The sequence below is a fragment of the Aptenodytes forsteri genome, unplaced genomic scaffold (assembly GCF_000699145.1).
Source record: "Aptenodytes forsteri isolate BGI_AS27 unplaced genomic scaffold, ASM69914v1 Scaffold46, whole genome shotgun sequence".
NCBI classification, from domain to species: domain Eukaryota; kingdom Metazoa; phylum Chordata; class Aves; order Sphenisciformes; family Spheniscidae; genus Aptenodytes; species Aptenodytes forsteri.
The window spans coordinates 174,140-197,449 of NW_008794774.1; the positions used below are offsets into that span (position 1 = coordinate 174,140).

A 23,310-nucleotide genomic window follows, 5' to 3' on the forward strand; every position below is an offset into this window, starting at 1 on the left:
TGTGAAATTCTATGATTTCACATTCTAAGTTTGGGCAAGGTTATGAATATTTTGCCTTTTCCCATAATTCTTTTGTCTCTTAACATCATTTTAAGTTACTTTTGTTTTCTTTATCTGTTATTTTTCCAGTATTTTTTGTCGTCTTCCCCCAAAGTGTCTTGCTTTAATGTAAACATAGTTTTCTTTCATTATGACCTACTGTAACTTTCACACTGTAATTTTCATCCTACTCTCTGACCTGTATCTCTTCCTGTCTTTAAAATATGTTTGTCCTTGGTTGAAGTTCATCCTTTTGTGCTGTCAATTCTCAGGCATTTAACCTGTTTTCCAAATTGTAGCACTGGCATTGCATGGATGCATAACACTGTAGCATAGTACAATGCTGTGGTATCTGTCTTACATTGGGCTGTACTTTTAGCTAGGAGCCCCAAAGCTAAATTAAAATTCTGGTGCTGCTGAAGAGTTGATGCTCGACTGATTTCCATAAGTAGGATTGCTTGTCAATTCTCATTAAAATAATCCTGAATTGTTGAGGGGGAAAAAAGCATTTTCCAGTTTTCTTTAATTAACAATATATGTTTGGTTTTGTTCTCAACTGAGCTACTAAAATGTAAATGGCAGGTGGTTGTCCTAGTCATGATGACTGTTGCTTTACTTCTAATTTTTCATCGGTCTAAAATCTTAGAATCAATGCCTAGATCTGTTTTTGGAAAAGGTAAGGGAAAATGTAATGTACTGTTGTTGCTGTTACTAAACTGATAGGCTAAGAAGCCATTGTATTAAATGCCATACAGAGAAAATCTTGTAATCTAATAGTGAAGTATAGGACAACAGGTGAACACAGTCTGCAGTCAGAGAATGTAAAGGAAAAATGAGAAAATAAATGAGCAAAAACAGTCTGCAGGTTATGGGGTGATGACTGCAATGCTGTTGACAGTGAGAGCAGTGCAATGAGTAGTTGGAGAACATTTGCCAATCTGCCACTTCTAACCCAGAATATTTTTTTTTTAATAAAGTTGATTCTTTGTGAAAACATTTTCGTATAAATGTTTGCTTCTTTGTTCTTTGTTCAGGTATCATGCCAGTGTATCATAACCTGTTTGCACTCATGAGTGAAACAGAGAGAATGTGGTATCCCCCAAATCACATCTTCCATGTAGATGAAGCAACCAGACTCATCCTAATTTACCGGATAAGGTAATCTAAATCAAATGTTACGCACTTTTCATGGTAAAACAAAACTATGTGAGAAAACACAACCAATAAGATAATTAGTTGAACTATAGTTTCTGTAAGAAGTTATGGACAGATTGTTGGTGATATCTGGATAAGAGATAGATAAAAGAATCAAAATTATTGGAGTAGGTTTGAATAGCATATTTTATCGATTGTCTATATGTTTGCCATGTCGGATTGAAGAAACAAACAATAAAAATATAGCAGAAGTAAAAATAGTATTTTTTTAATAATGATACATCTCGTCTCCTCTGTGTTTGCCTGTTTGAAATTAGTGGCAGTTCTGAAATGCAGAGTAATTAACCTGTGTAGTCAGGCAGATGTCTGCAATAGAACCATTTTTCTCTAACCTGATTTTTTTAATGTGGACATCTAAAGCTGCAGTCGCAGTTTTCCTTATGTAAAAGATTTTGTTTATTTACATTGCATAATGTGGTGTGAATGTTGCTTTAGGAATTGTCCCAAAGGAAACTGTATGACAGTAACACAAAACTCTCTATATTCTGATTAGTGAGGATAACTTTGCAGAGCTCCTCATTCCTACCAGTACAGCTTATCACCCTGCTTAAATGTTGTAGTACTTTAAGACACCAAGAACTGGATCCAAAGCCTTCCATTGACTAATTGGGGCTTCATATTGGTCCTCCAAACCAGCCAACACTAATTACATACTATGAAAGCGATAGTGTCTGGTGTTGGTAAGTGAAAGTATATGTTTGTTTATGTTTGTTTAAATATTTCCTCACAGGTTTTATTTTCCCCACTGGTATTGCAATGGCACCAGCAGAGCGTATCGGTATGGCATTCTTCGAGGTGCAGAAAGCCCTGTTCTTGATGATCTTGTCATGTCTTACCTATTTGCACAGGTATGATTTGCTTGATTATTTTTTAATGCAGATTGGTAAAGGTTGTTAGTATTTATTCCCTTTCATGTCTTCTGATAGTAGCTGTGTAGGCTCTTTAGACAGCTTGAAGCCCACTCAAGATGAAAATTAAATTCTGTGTCATACTGTGTATTTGGAGTGAATGGATGAAGCTCAAAGGGCAGTTGTGGGGAGAGCAGTGAGAGCGTGTAGCTCCTTTCTTGTGCGACTACCATGTGGAAATCTTTCAGTGTGACTTTCATTTTGGACTGACACAATTTAGAACAACATCCTCCCCATATGGACCTTTTTGGAGATTTGAAACAAAATATTTTTAAAACAGTGTTTCTAAGCATGATGGTAGCTGGTATCCAGTATGAACATGTGCAGCTTTTTGTGGACGAAGGGGTTAATTCAGAAGAATGCAGTCTTCGGGGGAAAAAAAAACCAACCAAAAACCAACACCCAAACAAACAAAAAACACCCCTCCCCCCCCCCCCCCCCAGCCACAAAAATTTATTTTTAGGGAAAAAATTCGCAGCAGTGCTACAGTTCTAATTTGCTTTCTTGCATTCTTCTTTCTCAGTGGCGAGATGATTTTCTGGATGGATGGATACAGATGCCTGTTACTCATGAAACACAAGAAGAATGCCTTGGAATGGCTGTTCTGGATATGATGAGAGTGGCCAAAGAAAAGGACCAAACCCCGCTGGCTATTTACAATTCAGTCAGGTGACTCCATACTTCATAACTGTATCACACTTGTCTGATATCTAAAAACATTATTTTTGCACATTAGCATCTGGGAGGAGATGTTCAGCTGCTGGCAATTGATTTATTCTAGCATAATGATTCCATAAACTTACCTATAGTTTGAACTAGAAATTAATAGAAAGCTTGTATCATGATGCCCATTCATGTTTTTGGGTACATGGATTTGGTTCTCTTAATGAGAGTAAGACAGCAGCTACTCGTGTGGGAAGGGATGTAAGCAATAATTTGGGTTGGGAGAGACCTCTGGAAGTCATCAGATCCAACCCCCTGTTCAGATCAAGACCAACTTCAAAGTTAGATGAAGTTACTCAGGGCCTCATCCAGTCAAGTTCTGAAAATGTCCAGGGATGGAGATTCTACCATATGTCTGAGCAGCTTTGTCCTGTGTACGATCACCCTCATTGAGGAAGATTTTCTCCATATCTAATCAGTCTCCTATGTGATACTGTATTCCTGTTGCCTCCTGTTCTTTCACTGTACATGTCTGTGAAGAGTCTAATTCAGTCTTCTCCATAACCATCTGTTAGTTGAAGACAATTAGTAGAACACCCTACTTGAGCCTTCCTTACTCCAGGCTGAACAGATCAAGCTCCCTTACACCTCTTCTGTCGTATCATGTGCTCCAGGGTCTTAACCATCTTGGGCAGATCTCTGCTAAACTTGCTTTGTGTTTATCAGTTCACTTTGGTTTATCAACCTAATCAGTTTCCACTCCAGCTGAGTTAATTCTGTCCCTGCTTTAAGTACTTAATGCTTGTTGTCTAATGAAAACAAGCAGGAGAATTAAAAAACAGAATGAGACAATGAATTGACCAGCTGATTGCAGGTGACAAACTACTCTTTTGCCCCTTGATAGAATATAGACTCTGATATAGGAACTTCAGTAAGAACCAACCGCAATACTGTATTCTACCACCAATATTTTTAGCCAAGAAATCTGTCCTCTATCCGTGTAGTTGCCTCTATCCATGCAGTATCCTCTTTCTAGCTTCTACACCAAACAAAGCAACTGTGTTACTTCTGCTGCCTTACCTCAGAACTTCAGTAATGACTAGAACAGACATGTCTGGATTTATGGAAAATGCATGATGTAATATATGTTGAAACTAAGTGAGGGGAAAAAATGGAAAATGGAAGAAGAGGCAGGGCTGTATTTGAAAGAACGTACTACAGATTGAAGAAAAGATCCTTGTTATTGTACAGTTTAAAGAATAAGGTTACACTTGGAGGAAAAGATATTTTTATGTTGACTTGTCTAGTGCAGAACTAATTATCTTTGCTGGATTTAATGGATAAAATTAGTAGTTTTTTGCTGGTTATGTGTTCACAGCTACAAAATGTTTTTGCCTAAATGTGTGCGAGCAAAAATCCAAGACTACCACATTTTGACGCGAAAAAGAATAAGGTACAGGTTCCGCAAATTTATACAACAGTTTGGCCAATGCAAAGCTACTGCCAGAAACTTGAAACTTAAGTATCTTATAAATCTGGAAACCCTTCAGTCTGCCTTCTATTCAGAGGTTTTTGAAGTAAAAGAACCTGGTGGAGATCCTTCTGGAGAGGAAAGTTTTGCAACCATTGTAATAACTGGAAATGGTGGAATTCAGTGCTCAAGAGGAAAACTTAAAGACTGTGAGACACTGGCAGAGCAGGTAATTTCTTTTATTATTTTAATAATTGTGCAGTTTATCATGTAACAGAGTGATTAGCTTATGTTAGCAGTTCTGATTTACCCCAGGTAAATTTGGTAGGTAAATTTTACTTCACAGTGATGATACAATTTCCGTATAGCTGAGGCTCACAGAAATGTATTGACTTAAACAGTGCAGGATTTTAAAATCAGGTTTTTTATTGAAGTATCAGAAGAAAGTCAATACTTGAACATGTAATGCTTCTGTGCTTGACAAATGAAAAATTCAGTGTTGGACCTTTATTACTGTAAAAAAATCAATGTGGAAAAGTAATGACCCTGCCCCCAGGTATAGGTAAAATGCACAAATCCTCAAATTCTCTTTGAAAGCAGGGTTTTAAGGACTCAAAAAAACAGGTAAATTTCCCTGTACCTCTTTCCTGCTGCAGTTAGACTCCTACCAGTGTCTGAGCTAGCAAATTTAAAGTAACATTTCTGTGACTGCGGAATCCATATACTCTTTGATCAGGAATTAGATACTAAATGATTCCAATAAGTGCTAGTAATCATGTGCTGTTGCATTTTTATTTATCAGTATAATTCTTTTCTGTGTGATTTCCCAGCGTGACTGTTCATTTTGTCAAATTTACCAGAATCTGATACAAACTCATAGCAGTATACATTGAAAGTGTGGGAATTTTCCAAAGGTGAAATTAAAGGCAAAGTGGAGCTCATGTCAGTTTTCCAAAATAATTGCATCCATTAGTTTGGTAGTTTTGATGCATAATATATAGCAGTCAAGACCAAACTACAAAAGGTTGTATTTTTACAGTGTGCTACAATAATTTGTAAAAAAGCTGGTTTTTTTTTTAATACTTAAAAAAAAAAATCTGATTACATACCCAGATTTTTTAAGTGTGGTGTTCTTAGAATATCTGTAGATTGACATTAGGTCCAGTTACCTCATTCAGAGTTGTTATGTGTCAGCCCTCTGCCTTTCCTAAGTTGCCTGTAAGTGCCAGTTGCTCTGGCGGGAGCTAACGTAAATGTCAGATTTTGCAATTTCTAGTTTTAGGTGTACAAAATTTATGCACACTATGCTGTTTGGGCCTGGCAACCAAGCCTTTAGTAAGAGTGTTTAAACTGATCATATTTCCTATAGAGGAAATTATTTCTTCATAATTAATAATATTATCATCCCACTTCTTGACAGAGACATGTTGTAGGCTGCATATATTTTCACTGGTACAGAAACTGTTTATAAAACTGGTTATGAAAACTTAGTAAATGAATAAGGCTGCTTGTAAATGTGATGATAACCCTTGTGTCAGCAAATTATAATGATGAATCTTTATTAAGATATGGAATTGAAACAAAATTTTTATATTTTTGAAGGCAGGAATGACACATGTGGGGTAGATTGTGAAGAAATTTGTTTTGCTAGTTCATGTTTCCAACAACCAGATGAATAAATAGAGCTTCAGGGACTTTGATGCATTTGAGCTGATTTATTCTAGCTGATAACCACTGAGTCTTACAGCCTTGATTATTATACCTGTTTATGTATTAGGATATGCTTGCAGCCATATAAATGGGGTATTCTGACTTGAATAAAATCTATTTGCTTTGTTTGGAAGAATAATTTTAGATAGATAAACCTACCTTTATTTAAGGACGTTACTTAGCATCTGAAGTTCTACTGAAAACAAAACAAAGTATGATTCATAAGATGTAATTTGACTTGTGAAAGACTGAAGGAAGTGGTGCAGAATATCATAGTATCAAAAACTAGCTGAACTTGCTATCAAAGGAAAATGTGGCTTGGATTTCCCATGTAATTAGGATCGGTGCTTCAAGTTACCTAGTCAGTGATGACCATGGCTGATGGGCGAACCTTCTCTTAGACCCTTTCTTCATTCATACTACGTCCATCTCTTTGGTGGCAGATTTTGCGGCTTGTATCACTCTGAATGAAGCCATGACATTTTGAACTGTTAACAGGCTTTCTAAACTTCTTTAATCAGGATGCTAATAATAATATCTCAAAAAAAAAAAAAGGCCCCCCCTGCCCCCAAAGATTAATCAAAGTGTTCCATTGTTAATCCTCACAAAATACTACAGAGCAAAGAAATATCTACAATAAAAAAAACCCCAACCCATACATGGATATTTCCATTCACAGTTATTGGATCTTTGTGCATCTTTTAGTTGATGCTCCTAGTGATGGTCCCATAAACACAAACCTCCTTTCTTTATTTGTAATGGCATATTTAAGGTTTTATGATCCTCTTTGTTGCTAGCTTACAAGTTCAGAGTTGTAGGAATTCTAATGCTGCAAATAGGTGGGGTTTTTTAGTTGCTATTTATGTTATTACTGACATTATATAACCAATATTTCTTGCAGGACTTACAAACATACTGTGATTTTCCTGATATCATTGATGTCAGCATTAAACAAGCAAGCCAAGAAGGCTCCAGTGAGAGAAGAATTGTCACCATTCACAAACAAGACAGCAAGAATCTGGTCTGTTTACTTTGCTTGCTGTTTTTTCAAATAGATGTTGCTTTGAGCGGACTGTGTGATTGTGTAATTGCTGTGGTATTTATAGCATTGTATAACTAATTACCATGTTAATTAAGCATGAGGTAAAACTAAATGCGTTTCAGCAGTGTAAGCGGTGTATTGGAACACCAAAGGTCTCTTGCATTCAAAGCTCTGGGCGTGGACTGTAATAGAAATAGAGGTTTATAGCTGAGGGTAGTTTCTGATACACAGTTTGGTTCTTTTCTTTATTGAAGTCTTAAACCTGAGTCCGTGGTTTTAGCTATCGAGCATACTGTTTCCACGCTGTCATGGTAAACTGTCTACCAGTGACCAACACATTGAAAAAGGCTTCAAAATGCTCTGAAGGAATGAAGATACACCGAAAATGAGTATTGGGACAAAATTAATGTCACTGCTTTTACTGTTTAAAATTCTTGGAAGAAGATCTTAAGAAAGTATTTTATGCATGAATGTAAAAAGTTAAGTTGTTTCAGTTTGAACTCCAGCATTGCACTTGAGTCAGGCTTTCCAGCAGGTATAACTGTCACATAATTTTGTGGTGGGTTGACCTTGGCAGGACACCAGGTGCCCACCAAGCTGCTCTATCACTCCCCCTCCTCAACTGGACAGGGAAGAGTAAATATAACGAAAGGCTCGTGGGTCGAGATAAGGACAGGGAGATCACTCGCCAGTTACTGTCACAGGCAAAACAGACTCGACTTGGGGAAACTATTTTTAATTTATTACCAATCAAATCAGAGTAGGATAATGAGAAATAAAACCAAATATTAAAACACCTTCCCCCCACACACCTCCCTCCTTCATGGGCTCAACTTCACTCCCGAGTTTCTATACCTCCTCCCCCCACAGCAGCACAGAGGGATGGGGAATGGGGGTTGCGGTCAGTTCATCGCACCTTGTCTCTGCCGCTCCTTCCTCCTCACACTCTTGCGCGGCTCCAGTGTGGGGTCCCTCCCATGGGAGACAGTCCTCCACGAACGTCTCCCACGTGGGTCCTTCCCACAGGCCGCACCACATCACAAACTGCTCCAGCGTGGGTCCTTTCCACAGGGTGCAGTTCTTCAGGAACAGACTGCCCCAGTGTGTGTCCCCCATGAGGTCACAAGTCCTGCCAGCAAACCTGCTCCAGCATCAGCTCCTCTCTCCATGGGGTCACAGGTCCTGCCAGGAGCCTGCTTCAGCGCGGGCTTCCCACAGGGTCACAGCCTCCTTCGGGCATCCACCTGCTGTGGCGTGGCGTCTTCCACAGGCTGCAGGTGGATATCTGCTCTGCCATTAACCTCCATGGGCCGCAGGGGAACAGCCTGCCTCACCATGGTCTTCACCATAGGCTGCAGGGGAATCTCTGCTCCGGTGCCTGGAGCACCTCCTCCCCCTCCTCCTTCACTGTCCTTGGTGTCTGCAGGGCTGTTTCTCTCACATACTCTCACTCCTCTCTCTGGCTGCTGTTGCACATTAGTTTTTTTGCCCTTCTTAAATGTGTTGTCACAGAGGCGCTACCACCATTGCTGATGGGCTCAGCTTTGGCCAGCGGCAGGTCCGTCTTGGAGCTAGCTGGCATTGGCTCTATTGGTCATGGGTGAAGCTTCTAGCAGCTTCTCACAGAAGCCACCCTTATAGCCCCCCCGCTACCAAAACTTTGCCACGCAAACCCAATACAAGTTGTTTCTTCTTTTATCTCCAGGACTGATCTGTGGGTCTTCAGGGCTCCGCATCTCAGGCATTTGTGTGACTGGAGAGCTTCCTCTGTGTGTGTGTGAAAAAGTTGTATACAGCTTAGGTACTTCTTTTCTGTAAAAATTATTTTTGAAAATTCCAAAAATATTTCAATAAGCATTAACTAGTTTTAGTCTCTCTCTAATGGTGCTTTTTAAAAAAAAGGCATATGGTTTACTTTCATTTATAGTAGAATTGTGATTCACATTCATTTCCTGCATTAATGGCACAGAATTAATGACCTGTTAAGAATTTGAAATTTTTTCAAGGCTTTTTATTGAAACGTAAGAGTAGCTGGAATCTCTGTGATGTGCATCTATGATGCTGAGAGCATAACAGTATTTCAGATTGGTGGAGGAGGCTTCCTTAATCTTGAGCCATTAAAATTCTCTTTAAAAATTCTCAGTAGCAGTAGTTAGGTACTTGACTGCATATTTTTCTGAGGGTAAAAGTGACTTTCCTAGAGCTTGTCTAAAAAAACTACTGAAGAGTAAGGCAGAGTAGGAAAAAGTGCAGTAGCTGCTGTTTTGCTTATAATTTGTGTGTGGACACTTTGCACACCAGAATTAGTGGATGTGTAAATTAGAATTTGTGATTTAGTTTAACCTGTTACACAGCTAGCAGAATTCATTATAGAAATGCAGTTTACACAGTTTTAGGATACATGGATTGATTAAAATGGCTGGATTTCAGTTCTGTTGTTTGTGTGGGTTTTCCCAATCATGTTGAAACAGCTGAAAAGGTAGTTATTTCCAGGTCCTCTTTTAATAAGGAGTTTGAAGACTCCGAACAAATTCTTGGCATGTGATCAAAAGCACCAGCTTTTTTATTGCTATCTGGCAAAGAACTCACAAAGGAATTGTGTTCAGCTACTAAGTGTGTCCCCAGTGTCATAGGCAAACGTGTGCAGCACGTACTAAAGCCTGTTCTGTTGGGCTACGCTACTGAATGAAATCTAGTGCAACTCTGTAGATGGTAGAGTAGCACTTCTCTGTTGAAGAAAAGACAGCCTTTAATGCTTTCATACAACTGTAAAAATATTAAGAAAATATAGATAATTATATAAAAATAGACTGTATTTTCCTTTATTGGCAGTAATAAATGTTGTTACAGATGGATTTAATTTTGCCCAGCTCTTACCTGTTGAATGTATTCTGCATAGACCTTTTCCACACCCCGTTTTCCTTTGACCACATTATTATTCTCCCTGATTCCATCCATTGCACCTCTCTTCAAAGTAGTTAAACATCAGCTTCTATCTATGATCCAGCTCAGGATGCCAGTTTTTGCTGACTAGTAGTTAAATTTTCAGGCAGGTACTTTTCTAGAGATTTTTCTTTGCTACTTGAAGGCGGACCCATAAATGTTTGATAAATAAAAGCTTTCCTTTAGGAAAAAAAAAACAACACTGTGATGCCAGTGCAGTAGGTGTCTGCCATCTGCTCAGTTTTTCCCTTTCAAATGTTCTGTCTTGTCAGCATTCCTCTACTGTTTCATATATTTAGAGTAAGGGTTTTTTTATGGCAGATTTGTTTGGTTTGGGTTTAATTTTGAACATTGAAGATTACTAACAAGTTTTGGGTGGCACCAGGAAGGTAGAACTATACAAACAGTAGTTAAAAACAGCCTGGATATCTTTAATGTGTATATATATTTATATCTTTTATACCATTACCATATCCAGTAATTTTGTGTTGCCTATTAAATACTGAAATTCTCAATCTCTCTCTCTCAACCCCCCCCCTCTTCTCCCCCGGCAATTTAACAGGATGAATTTCAGTCATTAAGAGAAGCTCTCTCCTTTGTATCATTAATTGATGGATATTACAGATTAACTGCGGATGCCCACCATTACCTCTGTAAAGAAGTGGCACCACCATCAGTCCTTGAAAATATCCAAAGCAACTGCCATGGACCAATTTTGTAAGCAATTTTTTAGCAATATTAACAAGGTGATACGATTTTTGAAAGATGAACTTTAGTTGACTGTGGACATCTTGAAATGTGTATTTATTACATTTATGTAACATAAAATGCTTTACATTTTTCCTCTTATTTTTCACTTTGCAAAATACAATGCCTTCTTGACGTATTATAAAAAATAAATGGAAAGATTCTGGTTTTAATTTTCTTCCCTTAGAATTCTTTTTTTCAAGTGAGACAGGCAGCAAAGTCGTGATGCTGATTTTACAGAATTATAGTTACTACCATGGCAGCAACATCCAGTGTCATAGACAGAGGATCTCATGTTTTCACTGCAGCCTCTAGCAGTTATATTATCTGAGTGCCAAGGGGAAAAAGGCAAATTCAGATAACACTGTCTTCAATATTTGAGCAAGGATTGCAGTAAACTGCTAGCCATATAAATTGGAGGTTTTGTTTGTAATTAAGGAATGTTGTCTTCATCCTTGTTTGCTTGCTTTGTTGGTGTTTTTTTTAAGAGGAAGAATTTAGTACCTTCACTGAATTTTTTTAACTTTTTTTTAATAGTTCATATAGTATTGTTTATTGTTTGCAGAAGCACACATAGGAGCTTAGAAATATTTTGTAGGCAGAATAAAATTGGTAATTGCTTTAGCCTACAGAAAGCTTGAAAGCTGATACATGCAAGATACGTTGCATGAAATATATGCTCTGTCTACTCAGCAGTGCTATTCATACAGAATAGTTCTGTAAATTTCCCGGTGACAGAAAGAGGATAGGTGCTATAACCTTCAGAAGAGATGAAGGAGGAGAGGGATGGAGACCTATACAGTTCTAATCACATTCCTTGCACCAATGACTAATGCTGTATATTGACCTTCATTTAGGGCTGTTTAGAAGTATGTGCAATGAGCCTAGACCTTTCCAAGCCATTCTATTCTTCATTCCCTGAGATGGATAGAAATAGTCGGTTAGCAAGGCTTGTTTAAGGAGAAATTGGTTCTTGTAGTAACAAATGACGTTTTACTTCAACTCCTCTTTCTTGTTAGCCCTTTCCCAAGTTAAACCCACCTTTTTCACCCACACAAATATTTTGCTAATTATAGCTTATTTATTAGGCAGTTTTATTACAGTTTCTTCCATAATGGATGTTGAAAGTCATACTATAAGCCTAGGGGAATATACTTTTTTAGGCTAAAAGTTTTCCCATCAAATAAATAATTGCGGTGTTTTCAGTATTAGGAATTTTTAATATACTGTTCTCTGCATAAGCAGCCACCCTGAATATTGGAAAATAAAGGGACAAAAAGATTAACTTGAAGTTGTAAAAAATTGAGAGTTTGGATTGTTGTCGTATTAGATATCTGATAATAGTGCTCATTGGCCAATCTCTGATGTTCCTGGATTTTGAAATTACGCAATATTAAACATTTTCTTTTTACTATAGCATGGAATTTGCTATCAGTAAACTGAAGAAAGCGGGTAATCAGACTGGTTTCTACGTTCTTCGTTGCAGTCCTAAAGATTTTAAAAAATACTTCCTCACCTTTGCTATAGAGGTTTGTATTCTGCCTTAGTACCTGTATAATCATTGTTGTGTTATAAGAATGAGCCTGGGATGTTCAGTAAATGATTCTGAATTTTCTCTTCAGAATGTTTGTCTGATGTGTATATTCTATAGCTACTTCTGTCAGATTGGCCAACTTTCAGGGTCTTGTGAGAAACATCAAAATATTTGTATGGTAAAGAATCACTAATGACGCATACCATATGTGTCAGGTTCTATGCCTATGTACCTATGCCTAGGAGAACAAGACAGGTGGAGGGAAGAGAGCTCGAGAGTTCTGGGGACGGTGACATGGCTCTTGGGACTGTAGTAAATGTTTAGGTGGTGGACCGGTTTGTTTTGGGGTTTTTTCTTTTTTTAAGGTTTGGGTTTTTTAGTTGGTTTTTTTTCCTGGGATTTCCGCCCCCTCCCCCCTCCTGAATAGGGCTTAGTTAGACTGAGTGTACAGCCTTTGGTGATCTGAGAGTGTCTCTCCTTCACAGGTTCTTCTGGGTTTGGGTCCTGTCCCCATCCCCAGTGCTGGGCCAGCCAGATTATTTGGCAGCTGTTACATCAACACAGATCTCCTGCTGGATATCTGGTGTTAGCTAGAGTGGGAGCCACCCTTGAAATGCCTGCAGTTCTCATGCAGCTAAAGAACCAGATGTACCTCTCCTCTGTGTGATTGCAGTTAATGATAATACAGTACTTTAATATTGCTGTTACCTAATTCCATGATCTTGTTCCAAGGATGGGCTTCTCTTTAATTAAATTAACAGAGCTACCTTTGGGTTTTTGACTAGGGAAGGATTACCTTCATGGGTTTTCCTGCTGGTTTGCAGCAAGCTAGCAAGTTTGCTAAATACTGTCAGAGATATGTACATCTCTAAAAATGACAAAATAACGTTGATGTTATTATAATAATGATGGAGAAGTAAACAGCCATTTTAAGACCAGTTTCACAAAAATTTCATCAGTGAAGTACGTTTGATAGGGAATTTTTTAGATTAAGAGATCAGTCCCTGAGCAAGCTTAGAGAGTCAAAGTCTGAGAGTCAAGCTTGTGAGTTAAGTCTGCCATTAACTGACCTAGCCACATTTTTTTTTTGTTGTTCTGATTCTTTCTGGGCAAGCTGTTAGGCCTTAGAGATTCAGAATTTGTTGGAACATTTTCCACAGTGTTGACGTGAAAGCACTATTAAGAGCTCCTCTTGTTTAAAAATGTTTAATGGGAACTTTTCAAGACTCATTGTAAAAATAATTCAGTGCGTATTAAAAATCTGTGCTAGGAACTAATTGCTTAGAACTGTACTGTAGACAACAGAAAAATAGAAATACAGCTGAGATCTCAAAATGCTTGCCAAAAGAATATGGAGCATAAGCATTTGGGCTGTGGCTTCCAACAAAATTTTGTTTTGATATTATACCATGTAAGGGCGCAGAAGCTTTCATTACTAGCTCTGAAAGATTTTTGCTAGGATCCATTATCTGTTTTCTCAGCTCCATCTTTGCAGATTTTGTAACATTTGTTTTTCTTAGCATCAACACGCTAATTCCAGTGATGGGAGTAGAATCATGTTTTCTCAGATGCAATATTGTATAGTGAGAACAAAATAACAAATTATGGTAATATTTTGCTGAAGAATTCTTTCTTTAATTAGGGGATTGCTATACATTTAAATAAGCTTTTAAATACTAAATATTGATCAATATTTATTTTTAATGGAAAAAATATCTGCAGCGTGAGAATACCACTGATTATAAGCACTGCTTAATTACGAAGAATGAGAATGGAGAATATAATCTTAGTGGAACCAAGAGAAGTTTTGGTAATCTTAAGGATCTGTTGACCTGTTACCAGACAGAAACTGTCCGTTCAGACAGCATAATTTTCCAGTTCATCAAACGCTGTCCTCCAAAACCAAAAGGTAAGAGAGATATTATTTCTAGGCAGAAGGGTTTCTAACTTTTAGATTAAAGATTTAAAAATAAGTTAACATTAAATGACTCTCAGGTAAGTAGATACATCTGTTTGTGTGGGTTTTTTTAAATTTCACTGACCTATTTATTCATCTTCTTAGTTGTAGTTCTCAGTCCTAGTGTCTGCCAAATTTTACTTTGTTATAAGATGGTCTTCCAGAAAGAATCATGGCAGCCAGTTTCATGATTAGAAGCAAAACTGGTTTCTTAATTGCAGTGGATTGTGTGCAGCAGCATGTCTTGAGAAGGAAAGAGCTACTAAATGTATCATTTCTCACTGAGGATAGTTCCATAAGCAGTGGAGTCAACAATGCCAGTGAATTTGTTTCACTGTTTGTTGACATCTTATTATGCCAAGGCTGCAGTGTGATTTCAACTTCTTTTTAACGCTGAAAAATACACATGGAGTAGAGCTCCTGCCTGAGGAGTGGATTTTTCTTGAATCTACATTAAAGGTTTTTGCCTAGCTTTGATATTCATAATATCTTTCTCCTTTATGAATTCTGATAACGTCTGCCCTTTTTGCTTATTATAAGTAGTACTGCTTACAGTTAATAGCCTTTGTCTCTATCCAAGCCCCTATTTAAACAAAAAATCTAGAGAACAGACTATTTGATATCACTTTTACCTCTCAAATTTGATTGAAATTAGACAATGGATTCAAAAGCTTAGAAAAGATTTGATAAGTAAATACATATGCACATTGCAGAGAATAGTTTTGTAACCTTATTTCCGTCGAAATCAAACAAAAATGTATATGCGTCAGAATTATAAATGATTGAATAAATATAATTGCACATGCATGCACAGCTATACCCACAAATATGTACCTGTCAGCTTTAGTTTTACTAACAGACCTGCTCTACTTCATGGAGAGCCTTTTTTCAAAATCACTCAAAGAATAATTACTCTGGTAAACATAAGGCAGTGAGGATCACTAAAGTGCTGCTGGGGCAAAAATATGTAAAAGCTTTAAAGAGGCATCAGAGAGATAGGCATGTCTTTAACAGAATGACTTTGGAATATAAAAGAAAAAGGTGGCTTACATCCCCTTTTTCCATCCCTGATTATTATTGCAAATACAGCAGAAGTTAAAATGTGAAAGGAGGCAGGAATATTTTCAGAATGTTTTCAAAAGTAGGAGTACTTAAGAAACTTAAAATAGCTGAGTGAACCTAAATGTTCTTACTGATTAGAAAAAAATCAGACTTTGAATTTGTGTAATGAAATACTGTGTAGCTTCTTGAATAAACTGATCTCAATGTGATACCTTCTTTTTGTTGGAATAACAGCTTCTCATTAATAATCCTTCTGAAATAATATTGTTTTAGTTTGATATTTTACAAATTTACTTTGTTTTTCTTTTCCCCACCCTCTTTCTTCTCCCAGATAAATCAAATCTCCTAGTCTTCAGAAGCAATAGTGTTTCTGATGTACCTTCATCACCTACGCTACAGAGACACAATAATGTCAACCAGATGGTCTTTCACAAAATCCGGAATGAGGACTTGATATTCGTAAGTCCATTAGTTGCTTCTTCCACTGCAGATGCTTGGTTTAACACACACTAAGTTTTAAAAAACTCAGCATATGTTTAAAACAGCCTTATCTGAGCAAGGAGATTTTGCTGTAATCTTCCCTTAGAGTTGTAAGAGAAAAGATTTTTTTTTTTTTTTTAATTTTCCATTGATACAAATAATTGTTTTTTTTTTAAATAAGTAGTGTCCTTTTGACTACCATAGCAGTTGTTTTCTTTACTTCTAGGGATGTCTAAATACATCTTAATAACAGCAATTCCTCCTCTCTGGTTCTTGCAGCAAGTTATTTTCTGAGATCCTTGAGGAGTCAATAAAAAATAAGCAAAGATTTAACCTGTTTCTGATAAGGTTGCTTCCTTGTCCCCTCAGTCTGACTCTAGAGGTGTGCTAGCTGTAAAGATTTGCATATATGTTACTTAAGGTGGCTGTTTAAGAGACTTTTTGCAAAACAGGCAGAAATTTCTGATTTTTTCTCCATCTGTGTCCTTACTGTCTTTTAGGAGGAGAGTCTTGGACAGGGCACATTTACAAAGATTTTCAAAGGTGTAAGGAAAGAAGTGGGAGACTATGGCCAGCTCCATCAAACTGAAGTTCTTTTAAAAGTGCTGGATAAAGTGCATAGAAACTACTCTGAGGTTGGTGTGATGGTTGACTGCTATATTACACTTGTCCATGCTATGTTGAGCATTACTTCTCGTACAATAAACGAGTATTTGTTACATGGTAGAGGGTTGTAGGTTGAACCAAGCTCACTCTTGGCCTCGTGACACTGAGAGGATGGATTTAAGACTGGCTTTGGGAAGTACACCTATATACTGTATTTCCCCTCTCCCCATCATCTGTCAGAGAACTCAGAGCTACACACTGAGAGCCAGACAACGGTTTCTTTGTATGATACAAGTACCACAGGAGAGGTAGTATGGCCACAGAATTACCTTTACCAGTAAATTCATTATGTACAGATGAGGGACCAGCATTTATGGAAAATTACTTTATTTTGGTAGACTATCTTCAATGTTTTGGAGTCATACTGATTCTCCAGTAAAATAAACATTTCACATCAAGTCATAAAAAACTGTAAGTATTATGTATGAGAAACACTTGCCATATGTAGAATCATCCATATTCATTTAGACTTTTCACTGTTTGAGTGAAGCTGTGAGCAAACCTGAAATGCCTTTGTGCAAAAACTAATACACTGGTAATGTAATTGAGCCCAAGATTGTGTATGTAAGAATTTAATTTTAAAGACTTTAACAAGATGTGATCGTGTTTAGTATATTAATGTAACTTTATATGGCTGTTTATTGTTTATTTTGATTATATAATTGTATCAAATACCTAATTAATCTAGCTGTATTTACAGCAAGCAGAGAGCCAGTCCATTGTTTACTGAACTTTTCAATTACTTAAGACAAATCTATATGAAAATGTAAGCAAAAAAGGAAAAGATATGTCGGATAGATAATATTCATAAGCAATGTAGGCATACACTTTGGACAATTGAAAACAATAAAGAAACTATAACCCATATTTTAATTTTAATAAGCTGCGTAAAATACTTACTGGGTAAAATAACTTCTAAAGTTAAGTGAAAGTCAGTTGTTAAAAGGACTGAGTACAGAAATACAATTATAGTCACATGAAGGAGCATGTGCTAATTTTGACCTTGTTTTGTTGGGTGAATAATCAGTACACAAGCAAGTGTAGTTGGAGATGCCACTGAAGAGAATAAAAAAATGACCAAAGAAATAAAAGCATCTGAAACCTTCCTGACAAAGTTAGGTAAGGTCTCACAGTAGTGGATGAGTGATATAGTACTTCTTGTCTTTTAACTTAATAATGTGCTATGAAGAAATAAATTGGAAACTGAAGAGTGCGTCATGAATTTGTCTGCTGTTTACTTAGTTAACTGACATGGAAGAAAAGTTCCTTTTTAAAATGTGGAGATACACCTGCCTGCAGAAAAAGAGATTGCTAACCTCTCTGGAATGTGGATTATCAGTTATTTAAAAAACAAACAAACAAACCTAAACCAACTACAAACAATGTAAAATATGTTACACGGGGTCTTTGCAATGAGGTGGAAGTTGAAATATTTTTTAAAATGCACGTTTTTAATAAATTTATTAGAAATCATGTAGTGTTTTTAAGGTTTGTTTTCATGGATATTTATTCTCTCTCAATCTCTCTCTCTCCTTCCTCAAAGTCCTTTTTTGAGGCAGCAAGTATGATGAGCCAGCTTTCTTACAAACATTTGGTGTTAAATTATGGAGTCTGCGTATGTGGAGAGGAGAGTAAGTAAAATTAATTATCTTTTATACTAATTTTATACAGCTGTCATTAGAGTTTGCTGTTGGTTCTGGGGAAAAAAAGAAGACAACCTGTCACACCAGCTGGACACCCAGTACATGTTCACACTTCAGTAGTATTAGTCTTGGTGTCTGAGAACTAGTTAATACGGTGATAACAAAGAAAATGGAAAAATTGTGTAAATACAGTCAGTGTGAATAGTAACCTGTGTAAATGACTCAGTCATGTCTGTTCTGTCTGAAAATCTCACTTTTGAAAAGTTTTGCTGAACTTCTGAAGTGACCGTTTGAAATGCCAGAAAAATTGCACACCTACATTGTATCAACTGTGGTTAGCTGGAAAGGGACGTGCTTGGCTACCCAAGAAAATCTTCATTTACTGTGATCAGAAACACAAGAAACTGCCACCCTTTCCCGCACATGTGCTGACTTTGTAAACACAGATACAGCTTTGTGAGGTTTGGTTTAGAGATCCCATTCTGAAGACATGAGGTCCTGTTATTTCAACAAAAACACTACAAAATGTTAACAAAGGTAAAATCTTCGCATTGTCTACAGAAGTAGAATGTCTTTTCAGTTTAGCTTACTGCATTGTGTCTGTTTGTTAGTATCTTGGTTTTTTTAAGAACACCTGAAATACATTTATGACATCTTGTAATGAAATCTCAGTTTTGGATGCTTGCCATATGCTTATGTGTGCTATCTTTGAATATGTGCTGCTGGGTCTCACTTTGGCAGTTTTTCCTCTTCATTCAGTCTTTGGGCAGAAATGTCAGTTTGTCCTAAAACCATTTTTTTCCATGGTTAGAAATTTGTTACAAAAGGAAGCATTTTATAATAACTGTATAAACTTATTATGTAGATGGTTGTCTGCATTAAGAGAGAAGGAATTTGCAAAAGGGAGGGTGGATTCTGTATCAGGAGTTCTTCTCTTAGGAGGCTGGAAAAGGCACAGCACCATGTTTGGCTAAGAACTTGTTGTGCCAGTTCCTTTGCAAAAATGCCCACAAGTGTTTTTTCTGATTTATTCATTACGCCATGCATGGGGACCATATATAAAATTTCAGGTAGATCAAGTGTATAATTAAAAAAAAAAAAATCTAAAGATGTGTATGGTTACTTATTTCTCCTTTAGATCACAGTTGCCCTCTATAGACTGATGTATTTCTGAAGTCAAGAGACTTACTACAGTTTAGTAAAAGGCAGTTATTTTTTGTGTGGGTTACACACTTGCTGTACAGATTTGATGAAAATTGCTTCACATAATTGTAAAAAAAAAAGTTTGCTGTCTATAAAATGAATTTGTTATAAAAATCAGTTTATTTGTTATAACCAAATATAGTACCAGTAGTTACCAGTGTCTTTAGAGTCTAAACGAGAAGCACTGCAATGTGAGCATCTTGCAGCTGAAGGCAGGAGTTCAGTCATGCAATTTGAAATTATTGTATTGCAACTGATGAAGATTATGCAGTACTATGAAATGGATGTTGTTTCTTGGGTTATTCGCTGGATGACTGCATGGAGGCATATGTCATATATACACAAATTTTTGTTAGTGCAAATATTAGTCTGTTTTCAAGAACAACATCTTTTGTCAGCAAAGCATTGTATTTTTCACTAAGAATATAGATTGTAAACTATGAAGTGAATGACTTGAATGTTATTTGATTCACTACATTGATATTGCTGTACACTACTATGCTTTATCAGAAGTTATTTATTGTGCCTTTTAAGTGAGGGTGGAAGGATGCTCACTGGATTTGTTAAGGTGGAAACCTATTCTGTAAAAAAACCCTATTAAATCTAGTAATTTTGCATTTGAGAAGAAATTAGGTGAAATTCCACACGCTGAAGAAACACAAAGAAAGAATATTTGTGGCAATACTCAGATGTCACATAGCTTCAAATTTATAGTTAGTTCACCAACAAGGTATCAAAGAAAGAGATGGGTAGTACTAGAGTAGTGAATCTGTGCTGAAATTCCATTATTTGTTGTTGGTTTTAATTGTTGCTCTTTTTACTATTTTAAATCAGACATCCTTGTACAAGAATATGTAAAATTCGGATCCTTGGACACGTATTTGAAAAAGAACAAAAATGTTATCAATATCTTGTGGAAGCTGGAAGTAGCCAAACAGTTGGCGTTAGCCATGCATTTTCTGGTAAGTAGTTGAGTTTATTCTTCAGTTTTGTTAATGGCTGAATTCAAGTGTTTCAGGCTAATAAATGTAGAATGGCTGAGCTGTTACCCTACTTCTTGAAACTCTGGAGGGTATTTGAAAATAGGCTGGGCATATACCAGATGGTTAGTGGATGGCCAAGGACAGACCTTTGTATCTTGCACAAACTAATTGAATTTCCCATTCTTTTTTAATGCTTTATGTTTTAGCGTGAAAAAAAACCACATTTCCAGTAAATTCCACCCCACCTTCCCCCCGGAATCAGTCCTTCCTGGTTTTCCCACCTCAGCTGATGATGCTGAACATAAACTATTTCCTGGTAGTGTTAGTAGTTAACTACTGGGAGGTGAAAGCATTGTGCTGTTCAAACTGCTAGTACACTTTTTTGTGCATTAGGTCCCAACCTTACAGTCTGTTTAATTCAACATACAGGCCATTATTCGAGACAGGATATGTGATTAGATGAATCTTCCCTCTAACAGAGTTTAAATGTTCTTATATTCATTTTAAATGGATCATACTGATGGATCAGTATGCTTCAGAGTTAACATACATCAAATAGTTTTAAACTCGAAACTTTAGGTAGATAATTAAAATGAATGAAAATTAGCTAGAAACTATAACTCTGAGAGGAACTGATGAAATGTCTGAGATTTGATCAACTTAATCTATGATCATTATTTTCTTTGCTGATGTTTCCCTCGTGCTGTAAAGTATAGGTTGTTAAATACCTCTTCAACCATAAGATTTTTTTGTCAGTATGTAAAAGGTGCATTTCTGTTCATAGGAGGATAAAGGCCTTATTCATGGGAATGTCTGTGCAAAAAACATCTTGCTGATCAGAGAGGAAGACAGGAAGTCTGGAAACCTTCCATTTATAAAACTAAGTGATCCTGGCATCAGTATTACAGTTTTGCCAAGAGATAGTAAGTCTTTGTGTCAGCTTTCTTGTTTAATGCTTCTGACATGAAAAATAAGTTTGGGGTTTGTTTTTTTTTTTTCCTGACCACCACCTAAGGTACTTCTGTTACAGTAAGTTCCTTCATCCATCTGTCACTTTAAAATAATCTCTGCAGTCCTAGTCAGCAGTTTTGAGTGTATCTTCTTTATCAGCAAATAGCTACAGGAAATAAAGCCACAATTCTCCGTTGTGTGAGGTTTTTTCCCTGCTGTTCTCATTTTCAACTTTTTTTTCACTCGTAGTACTATTAGTGTGCTGTAATGTACCATGAGTAAGTGTGTTGCATCTGCAGGTAGCTTCTGGACTTAGTATCCTGTTATTGATCAAGATTAAATTGTTGTATTTTATAGCTTGGAGAGGCTTTCAGAGCTGAAAGTAAATGCACTTTTGAAAATGCTGCCTGGCAGTAGAAAATAATCTTCAGTGCATTTCTTGGTGAATACCTGAAGCCACTTGATGATGCTAAAAATACTGGATTATCATCTGCCATTGAGGCTGTTCTAATGCTTTATAAACAGCAAAATTAATTAAAAGAAAAGAAATTTAAAGTATGTGCAAGATTGTTATGCTAATGAAACTGAAGCAACCTTACTATTCTTTATCTAGTCTTTTTAATCATTTTGGGAAGTTGAACACACTTTATATTTGGTAATGTTATACATGCCAAAAGAAGTAACACATTTAAGAGACTATAATCAATGCAGTGTCATTATTTTCCAATAAACTCTTTAAACTCTCCCTTAAATGAGAAGCCTACGTTAGTCTTACAAGATCTCATTTTAAGGAACTCTAAATCCACACCAGTACAATACCATCTTTTATCTTACTACAATCAGTATCAAAAGTTTAAAAATCAAATAATATGAAATTCCTTGTTACGTCGCCTTTTGCTGTGCCATAATATGCCAACCACTAGCAAAGTACTTTTTACTCTTTGCCGTCTAGTTCCTTTGTGGTAGCTACTAAATCTTGGTAACATGGAGGGAAATACAGAAGTCGGAGCAAAAATATAATGTGGAAATGATTAAGGTTAAGGAAGTTTTATAACATTAGGCTTATTTTACAATAAAACTAGTGGTCCTCCACTCTGATTCATAAATATTATTTTTGTACATATTCTGTAGCTTTTTTTTTAGGCAGGAACAAAAACTTGAAAAGGTATGAAAAGCACATTACAGAATGAAATACCTATGTATACTACAGTCATTTTTACCAAATCAAATATGTTATAGAATTTTGTGGTTTTATTATCATCTTAACATCATGTTTCCTTTGCATGATTGCACAGTTCTTCTTGAGAGAATACCGTGGGTTCCACCTGAATGTATTGAGAATCCCAAACAATTAAGCCTGGCCACAGACAAATGGAGTTTTGGTACTACTTTGTGGGAAATCTGCAGTGGAGGAGACAAACCTCTGAGTGCACTGGATTCTTCAAGAGTAAGTATTACTGGGTCTGCAGTCTTAACAGTTCTTTGGACACTTCTAATTTAAAACATCTGCTGTTGCAACTATATCAGCATGTAAAGTGGTGTGGCCTATGACCACTGGAGGAAAAGGACACTTTTACTGGTAGATAATGATCAGAAATGATGATTTGAGGTTTGCTTTTATGTTGGTTATTTTGATTTTTATGGGGACAAAGTGCAGAATTGCCAGTATTATCATGTTCATGTTTCTGCTGCTTTGTTGCAACAGTATATCACTTTAAACAAAAAAGATTTCTAACAATGTACGTGGATTTTAATTCACGTTCTAGTAATTGAACATCTTAAATACTGTAAGACTTTGTGTGTTGCAGACAATTCTACTATTTTAGCTAAACCAGAAATGTTAACTTTGTCTCAACTAGGGGTAGGGGGTGGAGGGGAAACACGTTCCATAAAAATATTATTTCATAGAATCATAGAATAGTATGGGTTGGAAGGGACCTCTAAAGGTCATCTAGTCCAAAGCCCCTGCCGTGGGCAGGGACATCTTCAACTAGATCAGGTTACTCAGAGCCCCATCCAACCTGACCTTGAATGTTTCCAGGGATGGGGCATCCACCACCTCTCTGGGCAACCTGTGCCAGTGTTTCACCACC

The 23,310-nt window shown here is 36.7% G+C and overlaps 1 protein-coding gene across 3 annotated transcripts in view; it reads left to right on the forward strand.

Annotated features, from left to right (window-relative positions):
- JAK2 (Janus kinase 2) overlaps nt 1-23,310 on the forward strand; it is a 64,186-nt gene that overhangs the window by 22,384 nt on the left and 18,492 nt on the right. For all 3 annotated transcript variants that reach the window (XM_019470761.1, XM_019470763.1, XM_019470762.1), the window contains 14 exons: nt 1,074-1,197; nt 1,985-2,102; nt 2,686-2,831; nt 4,204-4,525; nt 6,908-7,028; nt 10,552-10,708; nt 12,156-12,267; nt 13,995-14,181; nt 15,623-15,750; nt 16,272-16,406; nt 17,981-18,068; nt 20,118-20,245; nt 21,051-21,189; nt 22,513-22,664. In XM_019470761.1, the coding sequence (XP_019326306.1) occupies nt 1,074-1,197; nt 1,985-2,102; nt 2,686-2,831; nt 4,204-4,525; nt 6,908-7,028; nt 10,552-10,708; nt 12,156-12,267; nt 13,995-14,181; nt 15,623-15,750; nt 16,272-16,406; nt 17,981-18,068; nt 20,118-20,245; nt 21,051-21,189; nt 22,513-22,664 (2,057 nt within the window). The remainder of the gene's footprint in view (nt 1-1,073; nt 1,198-1,984; nt 2,103-2,685; nt 2,832-4,203; nt 4,526-6,907; nt 7,029-10,551; nt 10,709-12,155; nt 12,268-13,994; nt 14,182-15,622; nt 15,751-16,271; nt 16,407-17,980; nt 18,069-20,117; nt 20,246-21,050; nt 21,190-22,512; nt 22,665-23,310) is intronic.